Below are 27863 nucleotides of genomic sequence, written 5' to 3'. Positions count from 1 at the left end.
AAAGTAACTAAAAGTAGTTCTACTTTTAGACCTAAATATAAAACTTAAAATTATCAAACTACCAGAGGATAACATAGGGGAAAACTTAGATGACCTTAGGTTTGGTGATGACTTTTTAGATATAATATCAAAAACATGATATATGAAAGGAGTAATTGGGAAGTTAGACTTTATTAAAATTAAAACATCTGTGAAAGATATTGTAAGGAGATTAAGAAGAGAAGCCATTGACTGGTAGAAAATATTTGCTAAAGGAACACATGATAAAGGACTGTTATTCAGATTATACAAAGAATTAATAAAACTCCACACTAAGAAAAAAACCTAGTTTAAAAATAGGCCAAGCACTTTAACAGACCTTTCACTGGAGAAGATCTACACATGCAAAATAAGTGTATGAAAAGATGTTAAACAATGTATGTTATTAGCGAATTGCAAATTAAAACAAGATACCACAAGACACTCATGAGAATGGCCAGATCCAAAACACTGGTGATACTAATTGCTGGTGACAATGTGGAGCAAAAGGCCTTGCCAGCATTACTGGTGGGAATGCAAAATGGTACAGCAACTTTAGAAGACAGTTTGACAGTTTCTTACAAAACTAAACATAATCTTACCATGAGTTGCAGCAGCCATTATTCTTGATATTAAAAGAATTGAGAATTTATTTCTGTACAACCACCTGTGCACAGTTGTTTCTAGCAGCTTTATTCCTACTTGCCAAAATTTCAAAGCAGTGGATATGTCCTTCAGTAGGTGAATGGTTAAATGAACTGTGGTACATCCGGACGTGAACAGATATGGAGGAACCTTTATTACATATTACTAAGTGAAAGGAGCCAATCTGAAGAGGCTGTATATACTGTAGTATTCCAAATATATGACATTAAGGAAAAGGGAAAACTATGGAGACATTAAAAATATCATTGGTTGCCAGGGATTAGGGGAGAGGGAGGGATGAACAGGTGGAACACAGAGGATTTTTAGAACAGTGACACTATTCTGTGTGATATTAAAATGGTGGGTACATGCCAGTATACATTTGTCAGTATCCATAGAAGGTACCACACAGGAGTGAGCCCTAATGTAAACTATGTATTTTCTGCTTAGTTTTGATGTAAACCTAAAACTGCTCTAAAATGCAAAGACCTTTTTTTTTTTTATAAAGACTTTTAAAAAAAAGTTTCAGTGTAATTAACTTACAGTGTTATATTAGTTTAAATGTACAATATAGTGATTCAGCAATTCTGTATATCACTCAGTGGTCATCATGATAAGTGTACTTTTAATCCCCTTTACCTATTTTACCCCCCCCCCGCCACCTCCCCTCTGGTAACCTCCAGTTCTCTGTAGTTAAGAGTCTATTTTTTTTGTCTCTTTTCTTCTTGTTCATTTGTTTTGTTTCTTAAATTCCACATATGAGTGAAATCATATGGTATTTGTCTTTCTCTGACTTATTTCACTTAGCATTGTACTCTCTGGATCCATCCATGTTGCTGCAAATGACACTATTTCATTCTTTTTTATGACTGAGTAACACTCCATTGTGTGTGTGTGTGTGTATACACATGAAATCGTCTTCATTCATATATCAGTGGACACTTGGGTTACTTTCATAATTTGGTTATTGTAAATAATGCTGCAATAAACATAGGGGCTCATATATCTTTTCAAATTAGTGTTTTCATATTCTTTGGGTACATATCCAGTAGTGCTGTCACTGGATCGTATGGTAATTCTGTTTTTATTTTTTTTGAGGAACCACCATACTCTTTTCCACAGTGGCTGCACTGGTTTGCATTCCTGCTAACAGTGCTTGAGGGTTCCTTTTTTCTACATCCTCACCAACATTTGTGTCTTCATGTTTTTGATTTTAGCCGTTCTAACAGGTGTGAGGTGGTATCTCACTGTGGTTTTGGTTTGCATTCCCTAATGATGAATGATGTTGAGCATCTTTTCATGTGTCTGTTGGCTATCTGTATGTCTTCTTTGGAGAAATATCTTCTCATGTCTTCTGCTCATTTTTAATTGAATTATTTGTGGGTTTTTTGGTGTTAGGTTGTATATATACTTTATATATTTTGGATACTAACCCGTTACTGCATATGTCATTTGCAAATATCTTCTCCCATTCCATAGATTGTCTTAGTTTTTTTGTTTCCTTGGCTGTGCAGAAGCTTTTTATTTTGATGCCATCCCAATAGTTTATTTTTGCTTTTGTTTCCTTTGCCTCAGGAGACATATCTAGAAAAATGTTGCTATGGCCGATGTCAGAGAAATTACTGCCTGTCTCTCTCAAGGATTTTTTTTTTACAGTTTCAGGTCTCACATTTAGGTCTTTAATTCAGTTTGAGTTTATTATTGTGTTTGTGTAAAGAAGGTGGTCTAGTTTCCTTCTTTTGCATGTAGCTGTCCAGTTTTCCAAACACCGTTTGTTAAAGAGATTGTCTTTTTCCTATTGCATATTCTTTCCTCCTTTGTTTAAGATTAATTGACCATATAATTGTGGGTTATGTCTGGGCTGTCTATTCTGTTCTATCGATCTGTGTTTTGTTGTGTGTGTGTGCCAGTACCATACTGCTTTGATGACTGCGGCTTTGTAGGATATCTTGTAATCTGGGATTGTGATCCCTTCAGTTTTGTTCTTTTTTTTTCCAAGATTACTTTGGCTATTCAGGGTCTTTTGTGGTTTCATAAAATTTTTAGGATTATTTGTTCTAGCTGGGTGAAAAATGTGATTGATATTTTGATTACATTAAATCTATGGATTGCTATGGATAGTATCAACATTTTAACAATATTTGTTCTCCCAATCCATGAGCATGGAATAAAAACTTTTTAATTGACTGGACTTGCAGAGAAGCAGGAGAATTTATTTCATAATGAAGAAAAAGATCAATCAAGAAACAGACTTAGAAATTACAGAATTAGTAGACAAAGTCATTAAATCATACCTTCAAGAAGTTAGGGGAAACCTTGAACATAATGAGAGAAAAATGGAAGACATTTTTAAGAAAAGATTCTCTTCAAAAATACAGCTGACCCATGGACAACAACTGCACAGATCCATTTATAAGCAGATTTTCTTTTTGATAGAGTACTATAAATATATTTCTCATAATTTTCTTAACATTTTTTTCCTCTAGGTTATTTTAAGAATATAGTATATATACATATAACTAGATACTAAATATGTATCAGTTGACTGTTCATATTATTAGGGCTTCTGGTCAACAGTAGGCTCTTTATTAGCAGTTAAGTTTTAGGGGAGCCAAAAGTTATACATGAGCTTTTTACTACAATGGGGGTTGGTGCCCCACCCCTCCGCTTTGTTCAAGGGTCAACAGTCTAAGTGGAAAATAAACTGGAAGTGGATTAGACACTGCATTAGAAAAGATAATGGTTAAATTGAAGATTTTGCAAAAGTAACTCTCTAAGATGGAATAGAGAGAAAAAGTATAGGGAAAAAAAAAACAACACATAGTGGACAACATCAGATAATTCAAGTTTTAAAATGAGAAGGGAAGAACAGAAAAAAAATATGTATTTTTTAATATTTATTTATTTTTGAGAGAGAGACAGAGCATGGGTAGGGGAGGGGCAGAGAGAGGGGGAGACACAGAATCTGAAGCAGGCTCCAAGCTCTGAGCCATCAGCACAGAGCCCAATGTGGAGCTCAAACTCATGAACAGTGAGTTCATGACCTGAGCTGAAGTCAGACACCCAACCGACTAAGACACCCAGGTGCCCCAGAAAAAAAACATTTGAAGTAGTAATAGCTAAAGTTTTCAGAATTATAAATTCATAGATCCAAGACTCTCAATGAAACACATGCACAGAAAACACAAAGCTATACCAAGGATACATTGGTTCATATTACTTAATGTACTTAACTAGTGACAGACAGTAAATCTTAAAAAGAACCCAGAAAAAAAAAAAAAACCACCCAGAAGACCTCCCAAAAAGATGGAGTAAATGTACTTTTCCCTGTTCGTCTTAGTAAGTAAAACAAAAAACTTTGGACATTATACATAAAACAAACATAGGATGCTGAAAGATGGAGAAAAGGCATACAAGCTAGAGGACCTTGGGATCCAAGGGCTGACTGGTATGTTCCCTGGGTTTTCGTTTTGCCTCATGTTCTAGACTTGATGCTGAAAAACCTAGCAGTTTCTCATGGACAGTCAAAAGCCCCATCAGAGGCTATTCTCTCCAGGCAAAGCACTAGAATACTGCAGTAAAAAGCAGCCCCATCCCAACCTAAACAAACAAAGGCCAGTGGAGCACCTAGATTTCCATCTTCCCCAGGCTATAATGGAGAGACCTAATTTTCAGCCAAGGTGATTACCAGAAAAGGCAAGGTAGGGACCCAGGACTTTCATCCACACTTGGCAATAACTAGGGCTTCCACCTTCCTGCCACACTGGCATTAGAGTTAACATTGGGAACCTAGATTTCCACTGCCTCAACTAGCAGTAATGAGGTGCTCCCCTCCCATCTCTGCTTGGGTCATGTCAGAAAAGGCTTAGTACAAAATCAGGACTTTCACTGTTGTCCAGCCCTGGAGTGTTAATGGAAGCCACATTTGACTCTGTGGTGTCAGTGGAGGCCACGTGGGGAGCAGTAAGTCATTCCTATCCCTGCCATCTAGGTTGCTATCCATGCACCTAGTAGGAGCTGGAACTCCTACTTCTACCCAGCATGGGTGTCATGAGGAGCTTCTCCCCACCCTTGGGTATCATAGAACTAACGTGGGGAATGTGGACTATTACATGCACTTGGTAGTAATGAGAGGTAATAATCCTTTCTCTGCCAGAGCCATGTTCTAAAAAGCCAGCTAAAATAAATAAGATCCAGAGTCTCCTAATACAATACCCCCAAAATCTAAATTTCAGTAGAAAATCACTTGTCATACGGAGAACCTGGAATATCTCAAACTACATTAAAAAAGACAATAGATGTTAACATTGAGATGATAGAGATATTATTAGAATTGCCTGACAAAGATTTCAAAGCAGCCATGGTAGAAATGTTTTACTATATAATTATAAAGTTGAAACAAATGGAAAAAATAGAGTCTTAACAAGGAAACAGAAAATGTAAAGAACCAAATAAAAATTTTAGAACTGAAAAATATGACTATCGAACCCTCCCCCCGCCAAACAAAACAAAATACAAACCCTCAGTTGTTGGGCTTAACAGCAGAATGGAGGGGATAGAGGAAAGAATCTGTGAACTTGATGATAGAACATTAGAAATTACCCAGTCTGAACAAGCTACAGAAAGTGTATTAAATAACACAGAGAGCCATAAGTTCCTATGGACTATAAGAAAAGATCTAAGATTTTTGTCCTTGAAAAGACAAAGAGGGCATTGTTGAAAAAGTACTTGGAGAAATAAAGGCTGAAAACTCTCCAAATATGCTAGACACATACAGAATCAAGAAGCTGAGTGAGTATCAAACAGGATAAAACAAAAATAATCTACACTAAGAGACATTATAGTCAAACTTATAAAAACTACAGGGAAGAGAATCTTATGAGCAGTAAGAGAAATGATACCTTACTTAAAGGGGGAAAACTATACCAAGACATTTCTCATCAGAAACCATAGAGGCCAAAAGGAAGTGCCACAACATTATCACGTGCAGAAGGGAAAGAAGTAACAACTCATAATTATCCAGCAAAAAATGTCCTTCAGGAATGAAGAATAAATCAAGACATTCATAGAATAAGGAAAACTAAGACAACCTGTTGCCAGTAGTTCTATCCAAAAGAATGCCTATGGGAAATTCTCTAAACAGAAAGAAAACAGTAAAAGAATTAGCCTCAAAACATCAAGAAGGCTAAAAGAACACAGTAATCAAAACTATGAGTATATACAATAATTGTTCCTTTCTTGAATGAGTTTTCTAAATTTTGTTTGATGGTTAAAGCAAATGTTATAGTACTGTTTGATGTGGTTTTAAATGTATATACTGGAAATTAAGACAATTATAAACAAGGGCAAAGGACATAAAGAGAAGTAAAATTTCTAACTATAACTTCAACTGGTAAAATGAAACCAGTAGGCTATGATAAGGTATATCTAAGTAATTCCCAGAGCAACAACCAAGAAAGCTATACAAAGAGATATGCTCAGAAAATTATAGATAAATCAAGTGGAATCCTAAAAAAATGTTCACGGAACCCACAGGAAGGCAGGAAAAAGGAAACAAACTTAGAACAAGAAATAGGAAAAAAAAAAAAAACTGAAGTCATAAAATATTTATAGTCACAATAAAGGTAAATGGTGTACATATAAAATTTAAAAGAGATTGATGGAGTTGATGTTAAAAATGAAAGACCCAACTATATGCTGTCTATAGGAAACCTCAAAAATAACAATATAGGTAGTTAGTAATTAAAAGGATGGAAAATTGTATGTCTTATAATAAAAGAAACATAAGTGGTTGTATTAATATCAGATAAAGTAGACTTCAGAGCAAAGAAAAGTATCTGAGGTGGAAGATTATATAATGATGGAAAATGTCAGTCTGTCATGAAGATGGGAATACTAAATGTGTATGAACCAAACAGAGCTGCAAAATACAGTAAGCAGAAACTAGCAGAACTAAAAAAAAAAAAACTGAATCCATAATTATCGTTGGAGATTTGGCACCCTTGTTTCAACAATTGATAAAAAAAATTTGAATCAGTAAGGATGTAGAACTCAACAACACCATTAACCAACAGAATCCAATCAACATTTATAGAACACACTACCCAACAAGAGCACCTAAACATGTTTTTCTTCAAGTGGCTATTAAGGGTATACCCAAACAGGCTATATCTTGGGCCATAAAATAAACCTCAACAAATTTATAAAAATTGAGATTATACAAAATGAATTCTCTAACCATAATAGAATCAAGCTAGAAATCAGTATCAGAAAGATAGTAGGGAAATCCTCAGTTGGAAATGAAATGATACCCTTCAAATAATTCATAAGTCAAAGAGGAAATTTCAATGAAAACATATTAATAAAAAATAATTTTAAGAAATACATTAGCCTGAATGAAAATGTGGATACAGCTAAAGTATTGCTGAGAAAAAATGTATAGTGCTAAATGCATTCATTAGAAAACAGGAGAAAAATATCAAATCAGTAATCTAAGCTCCCACCTTAAGAACCTAGAAAAAGATCAACATACACCCAAAATAAGTAGAGGGAAGGAAATAAGAAAGATAAGAGCAGAAATTGAAAACAGAAGAACAGTAGAGAAAATCAGTGTAGCAAAGAGCTGTTTCTTTGAAAAGATTAATAAAATTGACAAACCTCTAGCAAGACTGCCAAAAAAAAAAAAAAAAAGAGGGAAGGTACAGATTATCTATATCAGGAATGAAACCGAGACTATCACTACAGGTCTTGCACACATCAAAAGGTTAATAAGGTAATCTGGTGAACGGCTCTACCCAAACAAATTTGACAAACATGGATAAAATGGCTCAAAAGGCAGATACTACCGTAACTTACCCCATATGAAATAATTTGAATAGCCATATAACTATTAGGGAAACTTAATTCATATTAAAAACTCACCAAAAGAATGGTTTCCTTGGAGAATTCTACACAGTGTTTAAAGAAGAATGAAAACCAGTTCTATACATGTCTTACAGAAAATAAAAGAGGAGGGATGTTACCAGTTGGGGAAACGGTAAAGGGTACACAGAAACTCTGAGTTATTATTATATTTTTAATATTTATTTATTTATTTATTTATTTTGAGACAGAGAGAGTGCACATGAGTGAACACAGGCGTGAGCAGGGGAGGGGCAAAGAGAGAATCCCAAGCAGGATCTGCGCTGTCAGCACAGAGCCCAGTGTGGGGCTCAATCTCAAAAACCATGAGATTATGACCTGAGCCGAAATCAATAGTTGGACAGTTAACCAAATGAGCCACCCAGGTGCCCCATGAATTATTTTTTACAATTGCATGTGAACCTACCATCATCTAAAAATAAAATAAAATAAAAATGTAAACAGGAAAAAGTTATAAAAGTAAGAATGACAACAGACTTCCTTTTGGAAATAATATAAGTCCAAAGATGGTAGAGAAATATCTTTAAAATACTAAACAAACAAACAAACTTAGGCTGTTTGATTCCAGAACCTGTACTCTTAACCATTACTCTATGCTGCATCATAAATATCATAAAAACAGAGATGGATGGAACAATTAGATAGACTCCTTTTTCCTTTTTCGGAGAGGAAACTCCTGGTGAGTTAGAGTGGTACGACCATCCTTTGAAAAGAAGATAAACAACAACTGTTCCTAGTCCCAGATCTGTTTCTCGTTTCTGTTGTTTCCTTTACTTCAACAATTTTTTAAAAGTAAAATTGGTTAATACGTCATGTTTCCTGTCAGGTAAGCTTACATTCTAGCAGAGAATAAAGTAAATGTAGGGTAACAATACGGGCAAATTTGGATAAATGTCATAAAAGAGAAATTCAAGCAAAGCCTTTGGGAAAAGGATTGAGAGTACAACAGATTAAGGCTATCAGGAAAGATTGAGTGTGAATCTGACTGAGAGTGGAGGAAAAGGGAAAAGCTGAGGGTATGTCTAAGATCTGTGTCCTGATGACTAGGGCAAGGGCAGTATCACAGCAGTGATTAAATATAAGCTCTTTGGTGGCACAGTTTTGTGATTATTTGCTTGTCTGCTAGGTTTGTAATGTATCCTTACTACCTAGAACAGCCCTGAGTACATAGTAAATGCGCAATAAATATTTGTTACATGCATGAATAAACGAATAGAGAAATTAGAAGGCAATGATCACCAGATTTCGTAGGGATGATTTGATAGTGAGCTCTAGTTTGGGAGTTACAATTGTGGGATCTAATTGTGACTATGCTGTTAGCCAGCTTCATCCATAGTTTGAACTATCACTTCAGCTATCACACACATGACTTTCAAAACTATTGGAGAGAGCAATAATATAGGAAACATGCTGGTCAAGAACATTAGCTGTCTGACCTTGCATGTAAAATGAAGATGACAAGAGAAGTTACTGTTACTAAATGCAATTTTATGTCTAAGGCGCTTAGCTTGGCCCTTGGTCATAATACTGAGTAAAGGGCACCATTGTTTGAACTTGAGTTCCACTTGGACTTTGACCTAGATGAGCCAGCCACCACACCTCTGGTATAGCACATTAAAACTAAAACTGTATTTGAATTACCTCATGCAAAAAGCTAAATGGTATTTCAAAGATGGCCAGCTTAATACCTTCATTTTACTTGGTGCCAAAGTGAAAAAGTAACTTGCACAAAGTCACACAGAGAATATGGAGGGAAAAAGGTAGTCAGGGACCAAACTTGTGGGGGGTAGTGTTTATATGTAAAGGGTGGGAGGGAAAATAGGAAAGAGACACTAAATTAGTTAGGCTTGAGGCTGAATTTTATAGCTGCCTTCTATGATGAATTTTATTTTCTGGGAAAAAAAAAAGGTGTTTTCCTGCTAGATAGCTCTACCTGTATTTCCCATTGACATCTTTAATTCAACGTGTCTGAAGCCAAAGTGGAATCACTGCATGTTAAAACTGAAAATGATTTTTGAGGGCCTTCAGTCTATACTCTCATTTTAGAGATGAGGAAAACAGATTCTGCTCTGTGGTGGAGCTCTCACACTTCTTAGATTCATTAGTAGCAAAGTGAGCCATCATTCATCTCTTGGGTCACTTTTGCCCATGTTGCAGAGTGTTACTTTAAGTCCTTTTGGGTTAGAGTGAGGCTTCTAAGCTCATCCTGGCTACAGACAACCTCTAGTATTATTAAGAGCAGTCTTTTTTTTTGTTGTTGTTTGTTTTCTTTAAACAGCTGACTCCTTTCAGTTGAATCACATGAAGAAACCCCATATATAAAAAGAGACTAAAAAAGAGGAGTTGCTCTGGCTAACAAAGATTTGGTGGTGATGGTGGTTGGGGAGATCAGGGAAGAGAAAGAATGAGTTTTACCCTGATAACTTGGCCCCTGATTCCTGGAGGTGAGCGGCCTCTGAAGTGCCTCTGAGGTTAGGAAGCAGTGTGAAACTCCATGATTTGGAGGCCTGGGGGGTCCGGCAGTGAGGGTTGGTATGAATGAGAAGACCATTTGTGTTTCTGTTCATCCTGTTTCCTGTGACTTTTCCACATACCCTGGAGTAATAATTTTTAGGTCTTTCTTGAATCTAATAATTAAGAACTAGGCCATCAGTGCAACTAGGGCCTAAATAAACTCTCAGCTATCATTTTAAAACTCTCATCAGTCACATTTGTAGGTATTTACACAGACAAGCAGCTTTTTTGTGAATTAAGTGGCCTTGAAATAGATAATTTTATTAGTATAGACAAAGCTCAAGTATTGTCACGCGAGGAAAAGCTTAGTGGCAATCAGCATATTGATCTTGCATAAACCCTTTATAATGTTCTGATGAATTGTAAAATACTTGACATTTTTAATTACTTTTATACTATTATTTATAATTTTGAATTTTAGCAACTGATGAAGCCCTGTGCTTAGAAGACACCATGGGGAGATAGAGGGAAAATAGGACAAGGTCCTTGCCCTCACATTTGAGTCATGCTGAGTACAGAATGAAGAATGTGACATTTTAGGTTTTTATCCTTTGTACTTGCTTTCACCACCTCAACTTCCATATTGTGTAATTTTTAATTTTAATTTACTGATGTGTAAAGCATATTCATGACTGAAAATTCACTAATTTAAGATTCTGTGCTTTCTTTCAAATTATTACTAGATTGCAGGACTGGAGAAAGATAAAGAAGAACTACATAATCAACTGCTTAGTGTTGATCCCACAAGAGACAGCAAACGAATGGAACAACTTGTTCGAGAAAAAGTCCATTTATGTCAGAAAATAAAAGGCTTAGAGGCTGAGGTAGCCGAATTAAGGGCTGAAAAAGAAAATTCTGGTGCTCAGGTAGAAAATGTCCAAAGAATTCAGGTACGGCAGTTGGCTGAGACGCAGGCTACAGTCAGATCCCTGGAGGTAAGATTTTAATTGCTTCCCGATAGAGTATGGCATACTTTTTTGAAAGTGCAATCGACAGGCCTTTGATTTTTAGAGCACAAATGTATGCTTACCAATCTAATGCTGATGCATTTGTAGAGTCCCAAGAGTATAGATTCTTTTTGTAAAGAAGAAAGCTATTGATTCATAAGCAATAGCTGTGCTACTACATTTACAAAGGGATTATTTATTCTTTGGGAGCCAAAACACCTAGCCAAAATGATTTAACCCTTGAAATGCCAAAGAGTAGAATATGCAAAATTTTCAAAATTTGAGTTTCTGAGGATTAAAGTCATCTCCAACCAGAAGGAACAATTTATTCCTGGATAGTTATTTCCTTACATGGGATTCAAGGTATTAAAATCAAAAGACCTGTTTAAATAAAAATACCATACTTTTATATCTTATGACAGCTTCTTGCCAGAGTAATACAATTCAACTTGGTACTAATGCATATAAGTCTTTAGTGAACTATTTTCCTGAGTTTGTTAGAGAAATATAAGAGCTGGCAGAGCTAGGCTGGTACTCCTAGAGGTATTCTTCTATGAAAATTCTTGGTTTCCATTGTTGGAGAAGAAAACTTTCTTTATACTCTTAGGTTCAGTGATTGGGGATTGTGAATTAAACTGACAATAGGTTAACAAGAGAAAAGATGGATATTTATGTAAGTAAACAGGACTTCACAGAAAAAATGTGGCTCAAAGTGGTAGAATTTGGGGCTTGCGTGTCATCCTTTTAAAAAATATTTATTTTGGGGGCGCCTGGGTGGCTCAGTCGGTTAAGCTTCCGACTTCGGCTCAGGTCATGATCTCACAGTTCATGGGTTCGAGCCCTGCGTCGGGCTCTGTGCTGACAGCTCAGAGCCTGGAGCCTGCTTCTGATTCTGTCTCTCTCTGTCTCTGCCTCTCCCTTACTCACGTTCTGTGTCTGCCTCTCAAAAATAAATAAATGTAAAAAAAAAAAAATTTTTTTTAAATAAATAAAAATAAAAAAATATTTATTTTTGAGAGAGAGAGGGAAACAGGATCTGAAGCAGGCTCTGCACTGAGAGCCTGATGCAGGGCTTGAATTCCTGAACCAAACTGTGAGGTCACGATCTGAGCTGAAGTCAAAGGCTTAACTGACCCAGCCACCCAGGTGACCCTGCATACCATCTTAATAGGGAAACGAGACGGGGAGAAAAGGCACTTAGGGGAACACAAATGACTTTTAGGAAAGATAAACAGGCCCTTAGGAAAATAGATGGGAGATATGACAGTTTTGTGACAGTGTCTGTATAGGTGATTTTTTATCCTTCTCCCTAAATAGGAGTCAGTCTTCACTGGCTTTAAAACCCAGACAAGGGGATTTATAATTCTTTTTGGTGGCTCTGGTTTTTGGTAGCAGAGAGGAGTTCGGGGAAAAACCTTTTCCTGTGTCTATTGATTATCAAATGCCTTCAGCTCAAAATAATTTTTATGCCACGGTGACATATTCTGGATCCCTTAACCACCTTGTTTAGGTATGCTTACTTTTCCTGGTTTTTAGTGTTTAACATATAGCAAATATACTAGTTTTGAGCAATCAAAAACTAGTTTTGATTTATTTTGAACAATCCAAAGTGTTTGTGTGTGTGTGTGTGTGTTTAGAATAGTTGTGAAATGATTAGACTTGTAGGGAATTAGTGGGCATCTAGCAAAATAGTGATTTTTTTCAGCCAAAAAACTGGGTACAGCCAAAATATTGATATGTTTTGAAGAATAGAAGTCATCTTTTTATTTTTTGATGAAGCTTCTGACAGTATTTATTGGTTTCCTGAACTAAAATTGTATCATTGGACCTTAGACATGAGGCAGTTCAGAATGAGACTTTTATGTTGCTACCTTTCCAGTATTAATGTATTTATAGTGACTGAGTAAGTGGATGATTGCAATTGAATACAGTGTTTGATCTCAATGCAGAGCTTTTTATTGAGGTCATTTGGAGTGCTGATTTTCAGGACAAGTTCAATGATTACAAAAGATGGGAGGTTCATTTGTGACACTTTCAAAGAGTTAATTTTATCATTTGTCAGATGAAATGAGAATAAGCACATGAGAAGAAGCATTTTTTCTTCTTTGATTTTTTTTTGGCTATCATTGTGCCTGCCCAAAGACTATCATTTTATATTTGAGGAAAATAGTTTTTTCTGAATTACTTGTTGAATATACTCTTTAACATTTTTATTTTTAATGTTTATTTATTTTTGAGAGAGACAGAGGGCGAGCAGAAAAGGGGCAGAGAGAGAGGGAGACACAGGATCTGAAGCAGGTTCCAGGCTCTGAGCTGTCAGCACAGAGCCCAACACGGGGCTTGAACCCACAAACCGTGAGATCATGACCTGAGCCGAAGTCGGACGCTTAACTGACTGAGCCACCCAGGTGCCCCTGAATATATGCTTATCGTATTTAAGATATATAGGAAATGAGATCCTATAAAACCGTGAAGCTTATTTTTTAAATGTCAAACATTTTAACTATTTTGAGTGGAAATATTTTTTTTTTAATTTTTTTTTTCAACGTTTATTTATTTTTGGGACAGAGAGAGACAGAGCATGAACGGGGGAGGGGCAGAGAGAGAGGGAGACACAGAATCGGAAACAGGCTCCAGGCTCCGAGCCATCAGCCCAGAGCCTGACGTGGGGCTCGAACTCCCGGACCGCGAGATCGTGACCTGGCTGAAGTCGGACGCTTAACCGACTGCGCCACCCAGGCGCCCCATTGAGTGGAAATATTTTTAAAAAGCATTTAGTTTTCATTTTCAAGTTAAAGAGTACTATGACTGTTACCAACCAGAAATTTTCTTGAAAATTTACAGACTTAAGAATCTTTATTATGTGATGGGATCAAGAGCTATTGAGCTCTTTGTTCATACTTCCAGAGGCTCCAGATTGAGAATTTTGAATTCTTAAATCTCTCTTTTTTTAATCTCCGTTGATTTTCAGATTTTTTGCTCTCACCTACTACTGCAAATGAGCCCTTTCTTCTACTTTCTAATATACTTTTATATTTCTGAGATGCATTGAAGCCCCCAAAATGTTTGTTCGAATTATGTCCGCAAAAAAGAGTAAATAGGTGTCAAGTGAGTACACAGAGGTACACTCTCATGAGAGAAGTTTATGAGTTGTATTTTGGTGGTGGCTGTTGATAATGTCACTTGTGTAGATACTCTTGTTACATATTTCCTGGAGCAAATATCATTCATTTTAATTCTACCAGTTACTTTGAGGAAACTCTCGTTGTTTTGGTGCATGTTAGTATTGATGAGGTTTTGAGTAGTTGGGGCTAGTATGATTACACATATGTTTAAAATAGTGCTTATTTTTATATAATTCCAACATTTATGAATAAATTAAAAAAATTTTTTTAATTAAAGGCTGAAAAACAGTCAGCTAAACTACAGGCTGAACGCTTGGAAAAAGAGCTACAATCAATCAATGAACAAAATACTGTTTTAATTAGTAAATTGCATAAAGCTGAACGGGAAATAAATACGTTGACCAGTAAAGTAAGTCATCTTATGTTTGTACTTCATTCTTTAGAATGCTTGATACTGCATAATGGCAAAGAAATTTTGTATTTTAATACTTCTCTGTATCGAGATCTCTTTTTATTTTGTCATGCTACCTTCCAGTACATTCAGAATGTGATCAATTTTTACCACCTCTTCTGTGACCACTCTTGTCTAAGCCATGATTTCTTGAGGTTCGATTTTTATAATAGCCCCCTAACTCTCTGCCCATTCAGAGCTCTGCGTAATCTGGCCTCTGCAGTCTTTCCACGGCCTCACAGTCCATTTTCCCTCCTGTTCACTTTGCTCCGGCCTCACTGGCCTTCTTTTCACTCTTACTGACTTCTGTGTTAGGGCTTTGGCACTCGCCTGCCAGACGTAGTCTTCCCTCACGTCCTCATAGATTGCTTTCTCACGGCACGGCACATTATCAGAGAGGCCTGCCTTCTCTTTTGTAAAATACTTTGTAAAATACCATCTTGCCTCTTCCTGCCTCACTGTCTGTCTTCCTTATCTGCTTTATTTTTCTTCGTAGCTCCTAACACCATTTGATATATATTTATATTTGTTTATTTTTTGTCTCTCGTGTCCTTTCCCACCCCCTTTTCTTTCGACCAAATATCAGCTTTAAGAGTAGGGACTTTGCTTTTGTTATTCCTTGTATCTCCAGCCCCTGGAACAGTGCTGGCACACAAAGTCACTCAATATTTGTTAAGTGAGTAAATTAATAACAGCAGCATGATCTGCATTTATGTTATTTAAAAAAGTTTTTTTTTAATGTTGATTTTTTTGTGTGTGAGAGAGAGAGCGTGTGCACGTATGCACGTGCAAGCAGGGGAGGGGCAGAGAGAGAGGGAGACACAGAATCTGAAGCAGGTTCCAGGCTCTGAGCTGTCAGCCCAGCGCCCAACTTGGAACTTGAACTCACGTGCCCAACGGTAAAGCTGAAGCGCTCAACTGGCCGAACCACCCAGGTGCCCCTGCATTTATGTTATTTTTAAAAGAATATATATAATGGTTTGCACTTCTTTTATATACTAAGTTTTCTCAGGAACTTAGTTTTTTCTCCCTCACATGCGGTATATATGAGGAATCTGGTAACCAGAAATAGGATAGCAGTGATAAAAGTATCTTGTAGAAAACTGTGGTGAATAACAGCATCAGCTCTGGAGTCAGACAGACTAGATTCAGCTTTCATTTCTTTTCCTTACTAACTGTGTGACCTTGAGCCAACTTACTTTCTCTCTGAAAATTTTAGTGTTTTTCTTTATAAAGCAAGGCTGATATCTACCTTAGAGAGTATGGCAAAGATTAAATGCAATATTATGCATAAAGCACTTAGCAAAATGTCTAATAGATAATCACCGCAAATATTAGCTATTATTAACGGTAGTACTTGGGGGTATTTTAAAATCTAGGAAATAAGTCTGGTTTCTGAAGTATTTTCCATCAGAGCAGAGCAGAGTTCAGGTAAAATTACCTTAAAAAACAAAATGGCTCCCAGACCAGAAGGAATTTACTGTAGCCTCTGATAGAAATGAGTTTATCTAAAGAAGTAATGTATTCATCATAAATTCCTTGGCCAAGGAATTACTTAAGAAGACTTAGGCACTGTTTATGACAGAGGGAAGATTGAATTTTAGTGAGTAGGATGTAAGGATTCTAGTCTCATTGAAGAGATAATTCTTACTGTGGAAAGGAATATACCCATCTGTTTTCAATTAGTAAGCGTGAAAATAGCAATTCATTTCATTCCATTTGTTCTGATTGTATGATCACCAAACCACTTTCTGTTATTTGACTTCCAATGTAATTTTGTCTACAGGGAGAAAATGCCTGCTGGTCCTTTAGACTTAGAGTGTTCTAATATCCATTATAATTTTTTCTCACAGTTACTGTAACTGACATTCTGATTTTATAGATCAGTCTTTATAAACTTTATTAATGTGAATCTAACCTTGAGAGTGGTCATTTCTGTGCCTGAAAGTCCATAAACCATAATACTAGATGTATTAGATGCCTCCCTTGGGAGATAGTCTACCCAGTTTTTTCCATGGCAAACACATACTCTTTCATGTTTGCAGATTGTATATCTAGTGACATTTAAAATTTTTGTTTGAATTTTTATACTTTACAGTTTACAAAGTGGTTTTGTAGCCGGTGTGTCATTTAATTCGTTAGACATGGCTGATGCTAGACAGAAGAAGTGAAAATTAGGCAAGAGGATTTTTAATTGTTGAAATACTTTGATTCAAGTGTAGTCTTCTAGTCTAGCCAAAATTGGTCATTTTGGAGGAGGTACTGAAGTGCAGTGGAAAAGTCTGTGGGCTCTGAATCCGATAAATCTATCTTTTGATCCTGGCTCATTTATCTCATTCATCACCTTTGTAAACTTCTGATTTGCTTAACTTTTAAGTGGGAACAATGCCTGCCTCTTACAGGATTTTTCTAAGATTAATGATAGTATTGAATGAAGTAAATAGTAGCTGGTGATGAAAGTAATGGCAGTGATTTTACACCAATGATGTCCTTAAATAAGAAAATGATAGAACACAGAACTGTGAACCCATTGACTAGTTTCCTTCCTCACTGTATCAATAACTGTGTGTGGAACTTTAGGCAAGTTTCCTCATACATGAAACGAAACATTGTTGTAGGTCATCCCTAGGAACTCTTTCAGCTTCCTAAAGTTGTGTAAGCCCTACTGGAAAATAAATTAATAATACAATTGCTTCCTGATTAACCTAACTAGATTATTTATACATTCAGATGTGTACGTATTGAGAGATATACATTGACTTTCTACAATGATAGAGTATACAAAGAAATAGATGCAAAACACAAACAAGTAAATTTAGGAAGTTCTCTCATGCCTTTCTTCCAATTCTAGTATTGCTAAGAGTTTCCTTTTTAAAGGCATACTTGCATTTTTTGCATATAAATGGCATATTAAAAACCACCCTTCAGCTTTAGACAAACCAAATTTTCACTTAGAATCATGCATGTAAAAAGATTTCATTGGAAGGATAAATTTTAGAATGATATTTCAAACACGATTGTCACAGTTTTCTTTGCAACTTGAAATTTTCATCAATATTTTGCAACTCTAGCAAATGGTTGTTTGCAATGCAAAGGAGCACCTGGGGTGTATTTGTCTAAGTTATTCAAATTTGTAAATGTTAGGGTTTTGAACAGAATTATGTCCGTATGACTATCAGTGTCTTGGATTAAAAAGTATTACCAAAGATGGCCTGAAAATGGTGACCTTAAAGATATTTCACATTCAATGAGATAAATTGTGGTTACCTCAGGAAGTATTTGATCTTTAGAATGCCAGTAACATAAATACAGTTTTAAGGAAATCATCACACACATTTATCCTTATTAGCTACGTTAATGAGGTCACACCATCTCAGACCTCTGAAAAATATCAGAATTCAAGTACACACATCTTTTTGGAATTTGCATCAGGAGCTTCTTGAGTAATACATTTTTTACAACTATATTTTTCTTGCTTACATATATTATTTTCTTCCATGTCTTTGTGTATATGTGTATGTGTAATTTAACAGATTCTGAATCCCTGTAAAACTATTGCCACTGTTTATATTTATTAAAGTTTACTGGGTAGTACTGTCTGAATTCTTGGCTCCTGTTGTGTCAAAAGCATTAAATAAATTGGCATCATGAAGGCTAGCATGGAAAACATATTATGAAAAATAAAAGGAAAAACAGGGTACCTTAGCCCAAGGGAGCTTTAGAAGACTCTGCATCTCTTGAAATTATATGTAACATTTTAACATTGTACACTTTGTTTAGGAAAAGATCTGTAGTTTTCCTAGGACTTTTGAGACCTGATCACAAAGAAGGTGAAGAACCAGAGATTTAGAGTCAGAAAGAAAAGTTTATTATGACTAGTTGGGATGTGGTTCAGATTACTTACAGAATGTGCTACTGTCATAGCTATGTAATAAATATTGATATAAGTTTCTCATTTTTAATAAATAAAATAATTCCTTTTAATATATTTTCAGGAAGTTAATACTTCTAGTGTAAGTGCATTCATTACGTTAGGATCATAGAAATGTGGCACTAAAGGAAAGCTTAAACTCATATAGGTCCATAGATGAATAAATGTGAATGCGAGATGACAAATACTTTGCTTGAGCATATACCACTAGTTTAATAATAAAAGTAGGCCTGAAGACAGACTTCACTTGTTTGACTTCCTGTCTAGAATTCTTTCAGTTTCAATAATTATAGTTTAGCTGAAAAATATTTTCTCACTTCAGTATATCTCAGGGTGAAATGAATTAAGAAATAGTTTTTTTTTTTATAGATTTCGTAGTAGTTCTTGTTGAAATGAATCAAGTTTATGCAAAATAAGATGGCTGTAATTTTCCACCTCTTATTTAGAGAGGCTACAATGTGGTTTGTTAATTAACTGCTATGTCATTCTTAACCTTTTACAGTTAGTATATAATAGCAGGCTATAATTTCATTTGTTATAGAAATTGGATTTTCACTGTAGTTATATTTCTCCAAAATTTTAAAACAATTATGGTTTAAATTCTGTCCATGAGATTATAATATAGTAAAGCCCAGTCTACAGAAAGTTTAAGTTATCAAGATAAATGCAGTTTCTTAGCTGCTTTCGTGTAGTTTCTATGAGACTTGCTTTCATAGAAAAGAGCTTCAGAAATGTTTAAAAACCTTATGTCAGCACACTGTATTCATTTTATGTAGTATCATTTAAAAAATCGATAAGTTAATTTGGAAGCATGCATCTTAAATGTGGTTAGCAGTACAAAGGTAACCCAGTACTTGCTTGTCTGTTTCTTTGGATTTTGGCCAAACCATTCCTTATAATGTTTTTAAGACCTTTCATAGATGGAATCCCTTTTGGTAAGACACTTCTATTTCTTGTTCTTCCCCTCTTTAGCTCTAGGAGCTCTTACTGATTTGTTTCTAACTCCCATCTTTAATTTTTATAGATTTCTGTTGCACTCAAGTAAATTATCCTTTAGTCTTCTGTTCCCACCGTCTTCTGTTTTACATATTTGGCACGTATATATTTGTGGTTTTCTACTCTTATTTCGTAGTTTCATGCATTAGTGTAATATGTCAGCGTACAGGTTTAATTTTTATGTCTGTATTGGTTAAATCTTTATTATGGGATTAACTATAAGACTAACTTTAGAAGCACATTACCACAGGGAAAGGATATGGAAAATGTTAGAGAGTAGTGCAGATAATTGGAAGAGACTAATAAGCTTTCTTGTTTGTTTCTGTAACCCCAGCTCCTAAAACAGTGTTAGAGCACATAATAAGTGCTCAGTAAATATTTATTGAATGAATGAATGAATACTACTTATGAACTAGAATCATTCAACTCTCAAAAGGGATGTCTCATTGAAAACTAAAAACTGGTATGTGATAGGTTAATTATATGGAAAATATTGACAATTATTTCCATTCACTCAGAGCTTTAAAAGAATCAGGTTTGGGCAGTAAAAGTTTAAATTAGACAGGTTTTATATTTGTTCTACCCACTGCCACACACACACGCACGCACGCACGCACAGACACACACACATTATTTAATGACCGAATTCAATTAATTCTTCCTTCTTGTCCCCTTTATCAATCCTTTGCCTCTTGATTGTTTCTTTACCTTCAGTTTCTTAATCTTAATTTGCATCTAGAGTTAATTTTCTGAAACAAAGTTGACTGTGCCACCTTCAGTAGCTAACAGGATACACAGACCTTTGCAATGGCATATAAAGTTTACTTCCTGCCACTCCACATATTTCATACCTTCCTTTGCTCTAACTATAACACACTGCTCATTGTTTTCCAAGCATACTGTGTAATGCTACACCTATATAACTTTTTATGTGCTGTTCCTTATACCTAGAAAGGCTTCATGTCACCAGCACTTTTTTTAAAGGGAGGTTTCAGCCAGTCATTGACTACTGGATTTTAGGTACTTGCAGTTAAGCCTTTTAAAGCAAGATTAAGCCAGATGACCCCCACCCAGGTATCTGTAAAGAAATAACTGAGTTTTGTTAGGAAAAGACTGTTTTCTTAATACCAAATACTGTTCAGGGCACTGAAGCACCTTCTCTCTTGGAAGGTATACTTACACTGTATACCCTACTACCAAAACATTTTCTCATTTCTACTGATGTTTTTGGGTAACAGTTAATGGCCTATAGTAATTTCAATTTCTGATTATCAACAGGTAAAAGAACTTAAACATTCAAACAAACTAGAAATAACAGACATCAAACTGGAGGCAGCAAGAGCTAAGAGTGAGCTAGAAAGAGAAAGGAATAAGATTCAAAGTGAACTGAATGGTAATATATGATTTCCCATGCTTTTTACTATTATTTTTACATATAAACTCAAATTATTAAAATAGATCAAACTGAATTTTTATTTTCAGACTGAATTTTAATCTTAGAGCACATATGGATTATTTTTATTTATGGTGAATGTTCATTTTGTGATCTAGCTTTTAAAAAATCTTATGTTTATGTCATTTACTTGATTAATACTTAAATGAGACTTTACAAATGGGAATCCATACTTTCTGGGTTTATAATTTTGAATCTATTTAGATCATGTGATTATTAGTCCCAGACCGTTTTGAGTCTAAAGAATGTAAGGAAGATAGGTGGGTTTCAGACCCAATTTCTGTTTTTTATGTAGATAGCAGGCTTGTTATTGAGCCTACTTTAGCCTAGGCTTATTTTAAGTTCCACTTTAGTCTTAGAATGCCCTTCTCTTCATGATTCCTCAGAATTATGCTATTTCTGACTTTTCTTCCCCCCCACCCCGCCCCTGACTTTTCTTAAAAGGTGTTTAAATAAGCTACCTTTGGCCTGTAACTTTCCTCAAGTGGGTCTTTAGTTGAACTGATGTCTGTAGTTTCAGACAGAGCTTATGATGAATTAGTGTTTTCATCATTTATTTCTATTTGATATTGATTGATGGGTTTCCATAGAGTTAGGGAGTAATGTTTCTTAGGAACTTCGAGAGTTTATGATTTAGTTCTGCATTCTTTTTAAACTTGAGTTAGGTATGAATTTATTTTAGTTATTCCATGTGCAAAATACTTGCCATATCAATACAAGGAAAATTTGTGAATTCATTGGATAAACTTGAAAGTTTCTAATTTATATTTCTACCAGAAACCTGACAGTTCTGTTAGAATGATAGGTTTTGAAGGTTTCTGTGATTTTTTATACTACTTCCAGCCAGCTTTATGATGATGCTATCTGTGGGGCTAAGATTACAGAACCCTTTTAGAAGTGAAGTATTATATATCTCTTTTGATATCATCTGGGTTGATGTCCCCAGCTCTCAGGAGTCAAGTGAGTAAATATAGTCTTTTATTAAAGTGTGTGTGAATGGACAGGATGGTTAGCTCTGAGTTTTAGTCTGTTTCATAAGGTTTATCAATAAAGATTTAAAGATCTTCGAGAATATATATCCAGACTCACTTTCTATGCTCTTTTAATTGTCTTAATCAGTTTATGGATGCTTGCTGTTATGACTTTTCATCTTAATAACATTGAATGCAGCATATTTTTTTCCTTCAAAAAATGTTAGGGTTACAGTCAGACAATGAAATTCTCAAGTCAGCTGTTGAACACCACAAAGCACTCCTAGTAGAAAAGGATCGTGAATTAATACGTAAAGTACAAGCTGCCAAGGAAGAAGGTTATCAAAAACTCGTGATATTACAAGATGAAAAGTAAGTACTTAATTACCTTACTTTGTGTTCAGTCTTCTTGTAAATGAAAACATTTTGCTGTCATATCATCGTTATTGTAGTTCTTCTAACATAATTATCATCTGTTGTTTTAGGCTAGAGCTTGAGAACAGATTAGCGGATTTAGAAAAAATGAAAGTGGAACATGATGTCTGCAGACAATCTGAAAAGGATCAGTGTGAAGAGAAATTGCGAGCTTCACAGATGGCAGAAGAGTCGGCCAGAAGGGAACTTCAGAGTATTAGGTTATATATACGTATATATATTTTAAACTTCATTTTGAAATAAATTCAGAGCTCACAAAACATTGTAACAGTCATACAGAGGATTTCCATATGAATTCATGGAGATCTCCAAAAACGGACATCTTCCATAACCATATTACAATCATCAGAACTAAGATACTAACATCAATATAAGCAGGAAACAAAATAAATATTACACTTACTCAGCTTACTCAAATTTTACCAGTTATCCCATTGATACTGTATTTCTGGTCTAAGATCCAATCCAGAATCATACATTACCTTTACTTTTAGAGTGCTAGCCAGTTATTTTGTAGATCACCCCTCAATTTGAGTTTGTCTTAAATTCTTTGTGATTAAATTCAGGTTGTAACATTTTTAGCGAAAATAATACCAAAGTCAAAGTCTTGTGTCCTCAGTACGTTATATCAGGAGGTATATTATTTGTACCTTACCCTTACCGGTGATGTTAACTTTGATCACTTGGTTAAGGTGATGTCTGCCAGATTTTTCCATTATAAAGTGACTGTTTTTTCCTCTTTGTGATATATAATTATCTTATGGGGAAATATCCTGAGACTGTGTAAATTTTCTCATCATACTTCTGCATAATACATTCTTCCACTAATTTTAGCACCCATTGGCCAAATATGAGACAATTTGAGCAATGAAATAAGTTATAATAAAAGATTACAGTCCATAGGATAAAATAAAAATCTATGGATCCAAATGATATAATGTGTAATTATTTTTAAATTTTTATTTTAGAGAGAGCACAAGAGGGGAGGGGGGACGGAGAGAGAGAGAGAATCCCAAGCAGGCTCCACACTTAGCTCCGAGCCCAACACAGGGCTCGATCCGACGACTGGATCGTGATCCGAGACAAAGTCAAGAGCTGGATGCTCAACCAACTGAGCCACCCAGGCACCCCTAATGTGTCATATTTAGAGAGAAGGAAAGCTTTTTTCAGGAGAATTCCAACTAATAAATGTAGAAAGAATAATGGAAATAGGAAAACATCATTTGGCAAACGTGACAGTAGCAATAATAGGTATGGTGTTGCAAATTTTCAAAGGTTTTCATCATCTCGAGATAATCATGATTTTTCCTTTCTTACATTATTAATATTATGTATTAATGGATTTTGTAATCTTGAAACAACCTTAACTTCTGAAATAAGTATCTGTTTATTCCATAGAAAACAACTTGTTAAGGCTCTCTTTCTCTATTGGGATCAGTTTTAATCATCTGTGTTTCATAAGAAATTATTTATTTCATCTTTGTTTGCAGATTTATCTTCATAGAGATCTGCAATATCATTTTTATTTTTTAATTTCTTTTGTTTCAGTGCACCTTCCCTTGACCATTTCTTATTTTGTAATTGTCCTTTTTTCTCCCCTCTTTGTTTATCGAGTCAGCTATTGCTTTGTTGATTTTATTCTTTTTACTGTGATAAAATATACATAACAGAATTCACTATTTTAATCATTTTTAAGCATACAGTTTGGTATTTTTTTAAACTAGGAATTTGATTTATGGAGTTGACTGTTTTTCTATTTCCTACCTCATTAATTTCTGCTTCTTGATTCTGTGTGTGTTTTTTTTTTTTTTTTGCCATAGAGTTTTTATAGTTGTATTAGTGTTTAATGTACATAAAATAAAATTCACCCATTTAAAAAATGTACAGCTTGATGCCTTTTGGTAATTGTGTAAAGTTATGTAATCACCACAGTAAAAACATAGAACACTTCCATCACCCTTAAAGTTTCCCCATGTCTCTTTTCAGTTGACCTCTCCCTGATCCCCAGCCTTAGACACCCCCTGGTTTATCCATGTTATTGCATATGGCAATAGTTGATCACTTTGTATTGCTGATTGGTATTCCATTGTATGGATGTAATGTGATTTGCTTTTTCTTTTTCCTTTTTTCTGGACAGACATTTGGATTGTTACTAGTTTGGGGCTATTATGAACAATGCTACTATGAACATTCATGTACAAATCTTTGGGCATATGTTTGTCTCTTGGTTAAATATCTGGGAATGACTTTGCTGAGTGATGACACATGGCAATGCTGTTTTATAACATATAGCAATACTGTTGTACAAAGTAGTTATGCTATTTTTCATTTCTAGTAGCAACGTATGAGAGTTCCCCTATGACAGTTCCATTTGTTTAACACATCTTGACTGACACTTGTTAATCTTTTTAATTTAACTCTAGTGGATGTGTACTAATATATCACTGTGGTCTTAATTTGATTTTCCTAGATGGCTGGAGATGTTTATTTAGCATCTTGTAATGTGGATTTTTGATGTGTCTGTTCAGATATTTTGCCCATTTTTAAAATTGGGGAGTTATCTTCATATCGAGTTATAACAGCTCTTTATTTGGCATACAAGTACTTTGTCAGATTCATGTTTGACAGATGTTTTCTCCCAGTCTGTGGCTTGCTTTGCTTATTTTAATTGTGTCTAGTGAAAACAGATTTTTTTTTTATTTTGATGAAGTCCATTTTATCATTTTTTTCTTGTTTGTGTTTTTTGTGTGTTCTGTTTGTTTAAGAAAGAAGGCTTTGCAGGGTGGGTGGCTCAGTAGGTTGAGCGTCCGACTTCGGCTCAGGTCATGGTCTCGTGGTCTGTGAGTTCGAGCCCTGTGTCGGGCTCTGTGCTGACAGCTCAGAGCCTGGAGCCGGCTTCGGATTCTGTGTCTTCCTCTCTCTCTGCCCCTCCCCCGCTCATGCTCTGTCTCTCTCTTTCTGTCAAAAATAAACATTAAAAAAAAATTAAAAAGGAACAAAGAAAGCTTTGCATGATCTTGTGTCATAAAGATTTCTCTTATGTTTTCTTCTAAAAGATTAATATTTTGTTTCTTACATTTAGGTTTTCTGGTCCAATTCGTGTTAATTTTTCTGTAGTGTGAGGTGATGGTTGACGTTCATTTTTAACTTCCACTTGTTCCAGCATCATTTGTTGAAGACTGTCTTTTCTTCCATTGAATTCTTTTGGTACCTTTGTTGAAAATCAGTTGACCATGTAAGTGTGTCTGTTTCTGGACTCTTATTTACATTGGTCTGTTTGTCCATCTTGACACGAATATCCCACTGTCTTGACTACTGTGGCTGTATCACAAGTGTGATTCAGGTAGTGCAAGTCCTCTGTACCTTGGTCTTTTTTGTCAAGGTTGTTTGGCTCTTCTAAGTCCTTTGCCTTTCCATATAAACTTTAAAATCAGCCTGTCACCTTTTTCAAAAAGACTTGTTAGGATTTTGATTGGGATTACATGAATCTGTAGCTCAGTTTGAGGAGAGTTGTCATGTCAACAATATTGAGTCTATCCAGTCCATTAATATGGCCTATCTTCTCATTTAATTATATCATCTTTAAGTTTTGTCGTCAGAGTTTTATAGTTTTCATTGAATATGTCATGCTTGTGTTACATTTCATTTCTTAGCATTTTCATGTGATTATAAATAGGAGGTTTTTTTTTTAATTTCATTTTCTAATTGTTCATTGCTGGCATATAGAAATATAGTTAGTGGACTTTTATGTGTTGACCTTGAATTCTGTGACCTTACTAAAGTCATATGTTTTCTACTAGCTGTTTTCTAGATGTTTAGAGTTTTCTAAGATCATGTTGTATACCTTATGCTTTCTTTCAGTTTACTTTGTTCATTTTTTGGTTAAATTTTGAGTTTGGAATTTAACCCAACAAGTGTTTTTTCTTTCATTTAAAAAAAAATTTTTTTTAATGTTTTGTTTATTTTTGAGAGAGAGAGAGAGACAGAGCACGAGCACAGGAGGGGCAAAGAAAGAGGGTGACACAGAATCCGAAGCAGGCTTCAGGCTCTCAGCTGTCAGCACAGAGCCCAACGCAGGGCTTGAACTCACAAACTGTGAGATCGTGACCTGAGCCGAAGTCGGACGCTTAACTGACTGAGCCACCCAGGCGCCCCTCGTTCTTTCATTTTTATTGGTGAAGTTTCTCACGTGAGCTTTTTCTTATCCCTGCTTTAAAAATATTCTGTAGATTATGACATGTAGTGTTTTAATTATCATTAACTTTTTAGAATTTCTAATTCAATTTGTGTTTTCCTTCTCACCCCAAAATTAATAGATGTATTAATAGAAGGTGGAATTGTTTAATATGAGGTAAAATTAATAGTTTGCTAGGGCTGTCATAGTAAAATACCACAGATAGGATGGTTTCAACGATAGAAGTTTGGACTTCTAGACTCTAGAATTTTGGACTCTAGATGTTTGAGATCTCAAGGTGTTAGCAGATTTGGTTTTTCCTGAGGCCTCTTTTGTTGGTTTATAGATGGTTACTTTCTTGCTCTGTCCTTACAAGGCCTTTCCTCTGTGTGCATATGTCTCTAGTACCTCTCCCTCTTCTTAGGAGGACACCAGTCATAGGGATTAGGACCCACCCAGATAACCTCATTTAACTCTAGATACCTCTTTAAAGGTCCTGTCTCCAAATACAATCACATTCTAAAGTATTGCATCTGAGACTTCAACAGAACGAATTTTGGGGAGACACAGTTCAGTCCGTAGCAAGGTTTTTGAATTTCCAGGTGGGAGGGTTTTTTGTTTATTTACTTTGTTAATTTCTAGTTTTACTGTATTGAAATCAGCGAGTACTGTTTCTATTATTTCTACTTTATGAAATGCTGTAATGTTTTCATTGTGACCTAATGTATCAAGGCCAGGGCTAGGGTTAAGCAAGTGAGACACCTACGGCGAAAAAGTTAAGGAGACAATTTTACATGTCAACACTAAACATGTAGGAGCTCTAAAGTGAGTCTTTTTAAAATTTACACTTCACTTTGCACCTGTAATACATCATCAGTTTTTGTTACTCGTTACATAAGGACTAGAAAGGAACGTGTTCAATTATAAGAGTAAGTCTCCTGTTATTTGTATGTATCTGTGACTCCTTGCATTTCTTGTAGTTTTCTTCAAAAAGATGATTGCTGTATTATTTGGTATATAGATTATTATAACAGTTACATCTTAGTTGTAATGGTGGTTTATAGCATTTAAAAGTGCTTCTCTTTTTGTCGTTTCATGTCATTTGTTTGAATTCCACATTGATGTCATTACTCCTGTTTTTTCCTTCCTTCCTTCCTTCCTTCCTTCCTTCCTTCCTTCCTTCCTTCCTTCCTTCCTTCCTTTCTTTCTTTCTTTCTTTCTTTCTTTCTTTCTTTCTTTCTTTCTTTCTTTCTTTCTTTCTTTCTTTTTCTCTTTCTTTCTC

The 27863-nt window shown here is 35.3% G+C and overlaps 1 protein-coding gene across 9 annotated transcripts in view; it reads left to right on the top strand.

Moving 5' to 3' along the window:
• CEP83 (centrosomal protein 83) overlaps positions 1 to 27863 on the top strand; it is a 119863-nt gene that overhangs the window by 60250 nt on the left and 31750 nt on the right. For 8 of the 9 annotated variants that reach the window (XM_011284155.4, XM_019835339.3, XM_023257307.2 and 5 more), the window contains 5 exons: positions 10782 to 11033; positions 14448 to 14579; positions 20827 to 20941; positions 22200 to 22344; positions 22458 to 22607. In XM_011284155.4, coding sequence (XP_011282457.3) covers positions 10782 to 11033; positions 14448 to 14579; positions 20827 to 20941; positions 22200 to 22344; positions 22458 to 22607 — 794 coding nt within the window. The remainder of the gene's footprint in view (positions 1 to 10781; positions 11034 to 14447; positions 14580 to 20826; positions 20942 to 22199; positions 22345 to 22457; positions 22608 to 27863) is intronic. The other variant, XM_011284158.4, reaches the window with a different exon arrangement.

Source organism: Felis catus, chromosome B4 (assembly GCF_018350175.1).
Source record: "Felis catus isolate Fca126 chromosome B4, F.catus_Fca126_mat1.0, whole genome shotgun sequence".
Lineage (NCBI taxonomy): Eukaryota > Metazoa > Chordata > Mammalia > Carnivora > Felidae > Felis > Felis catus.
The sequence above is the reverse complement of the archived record's forward strand: the minus strand, read 5'-3'. Positions and strand labels throughout refer to the sequence as shown.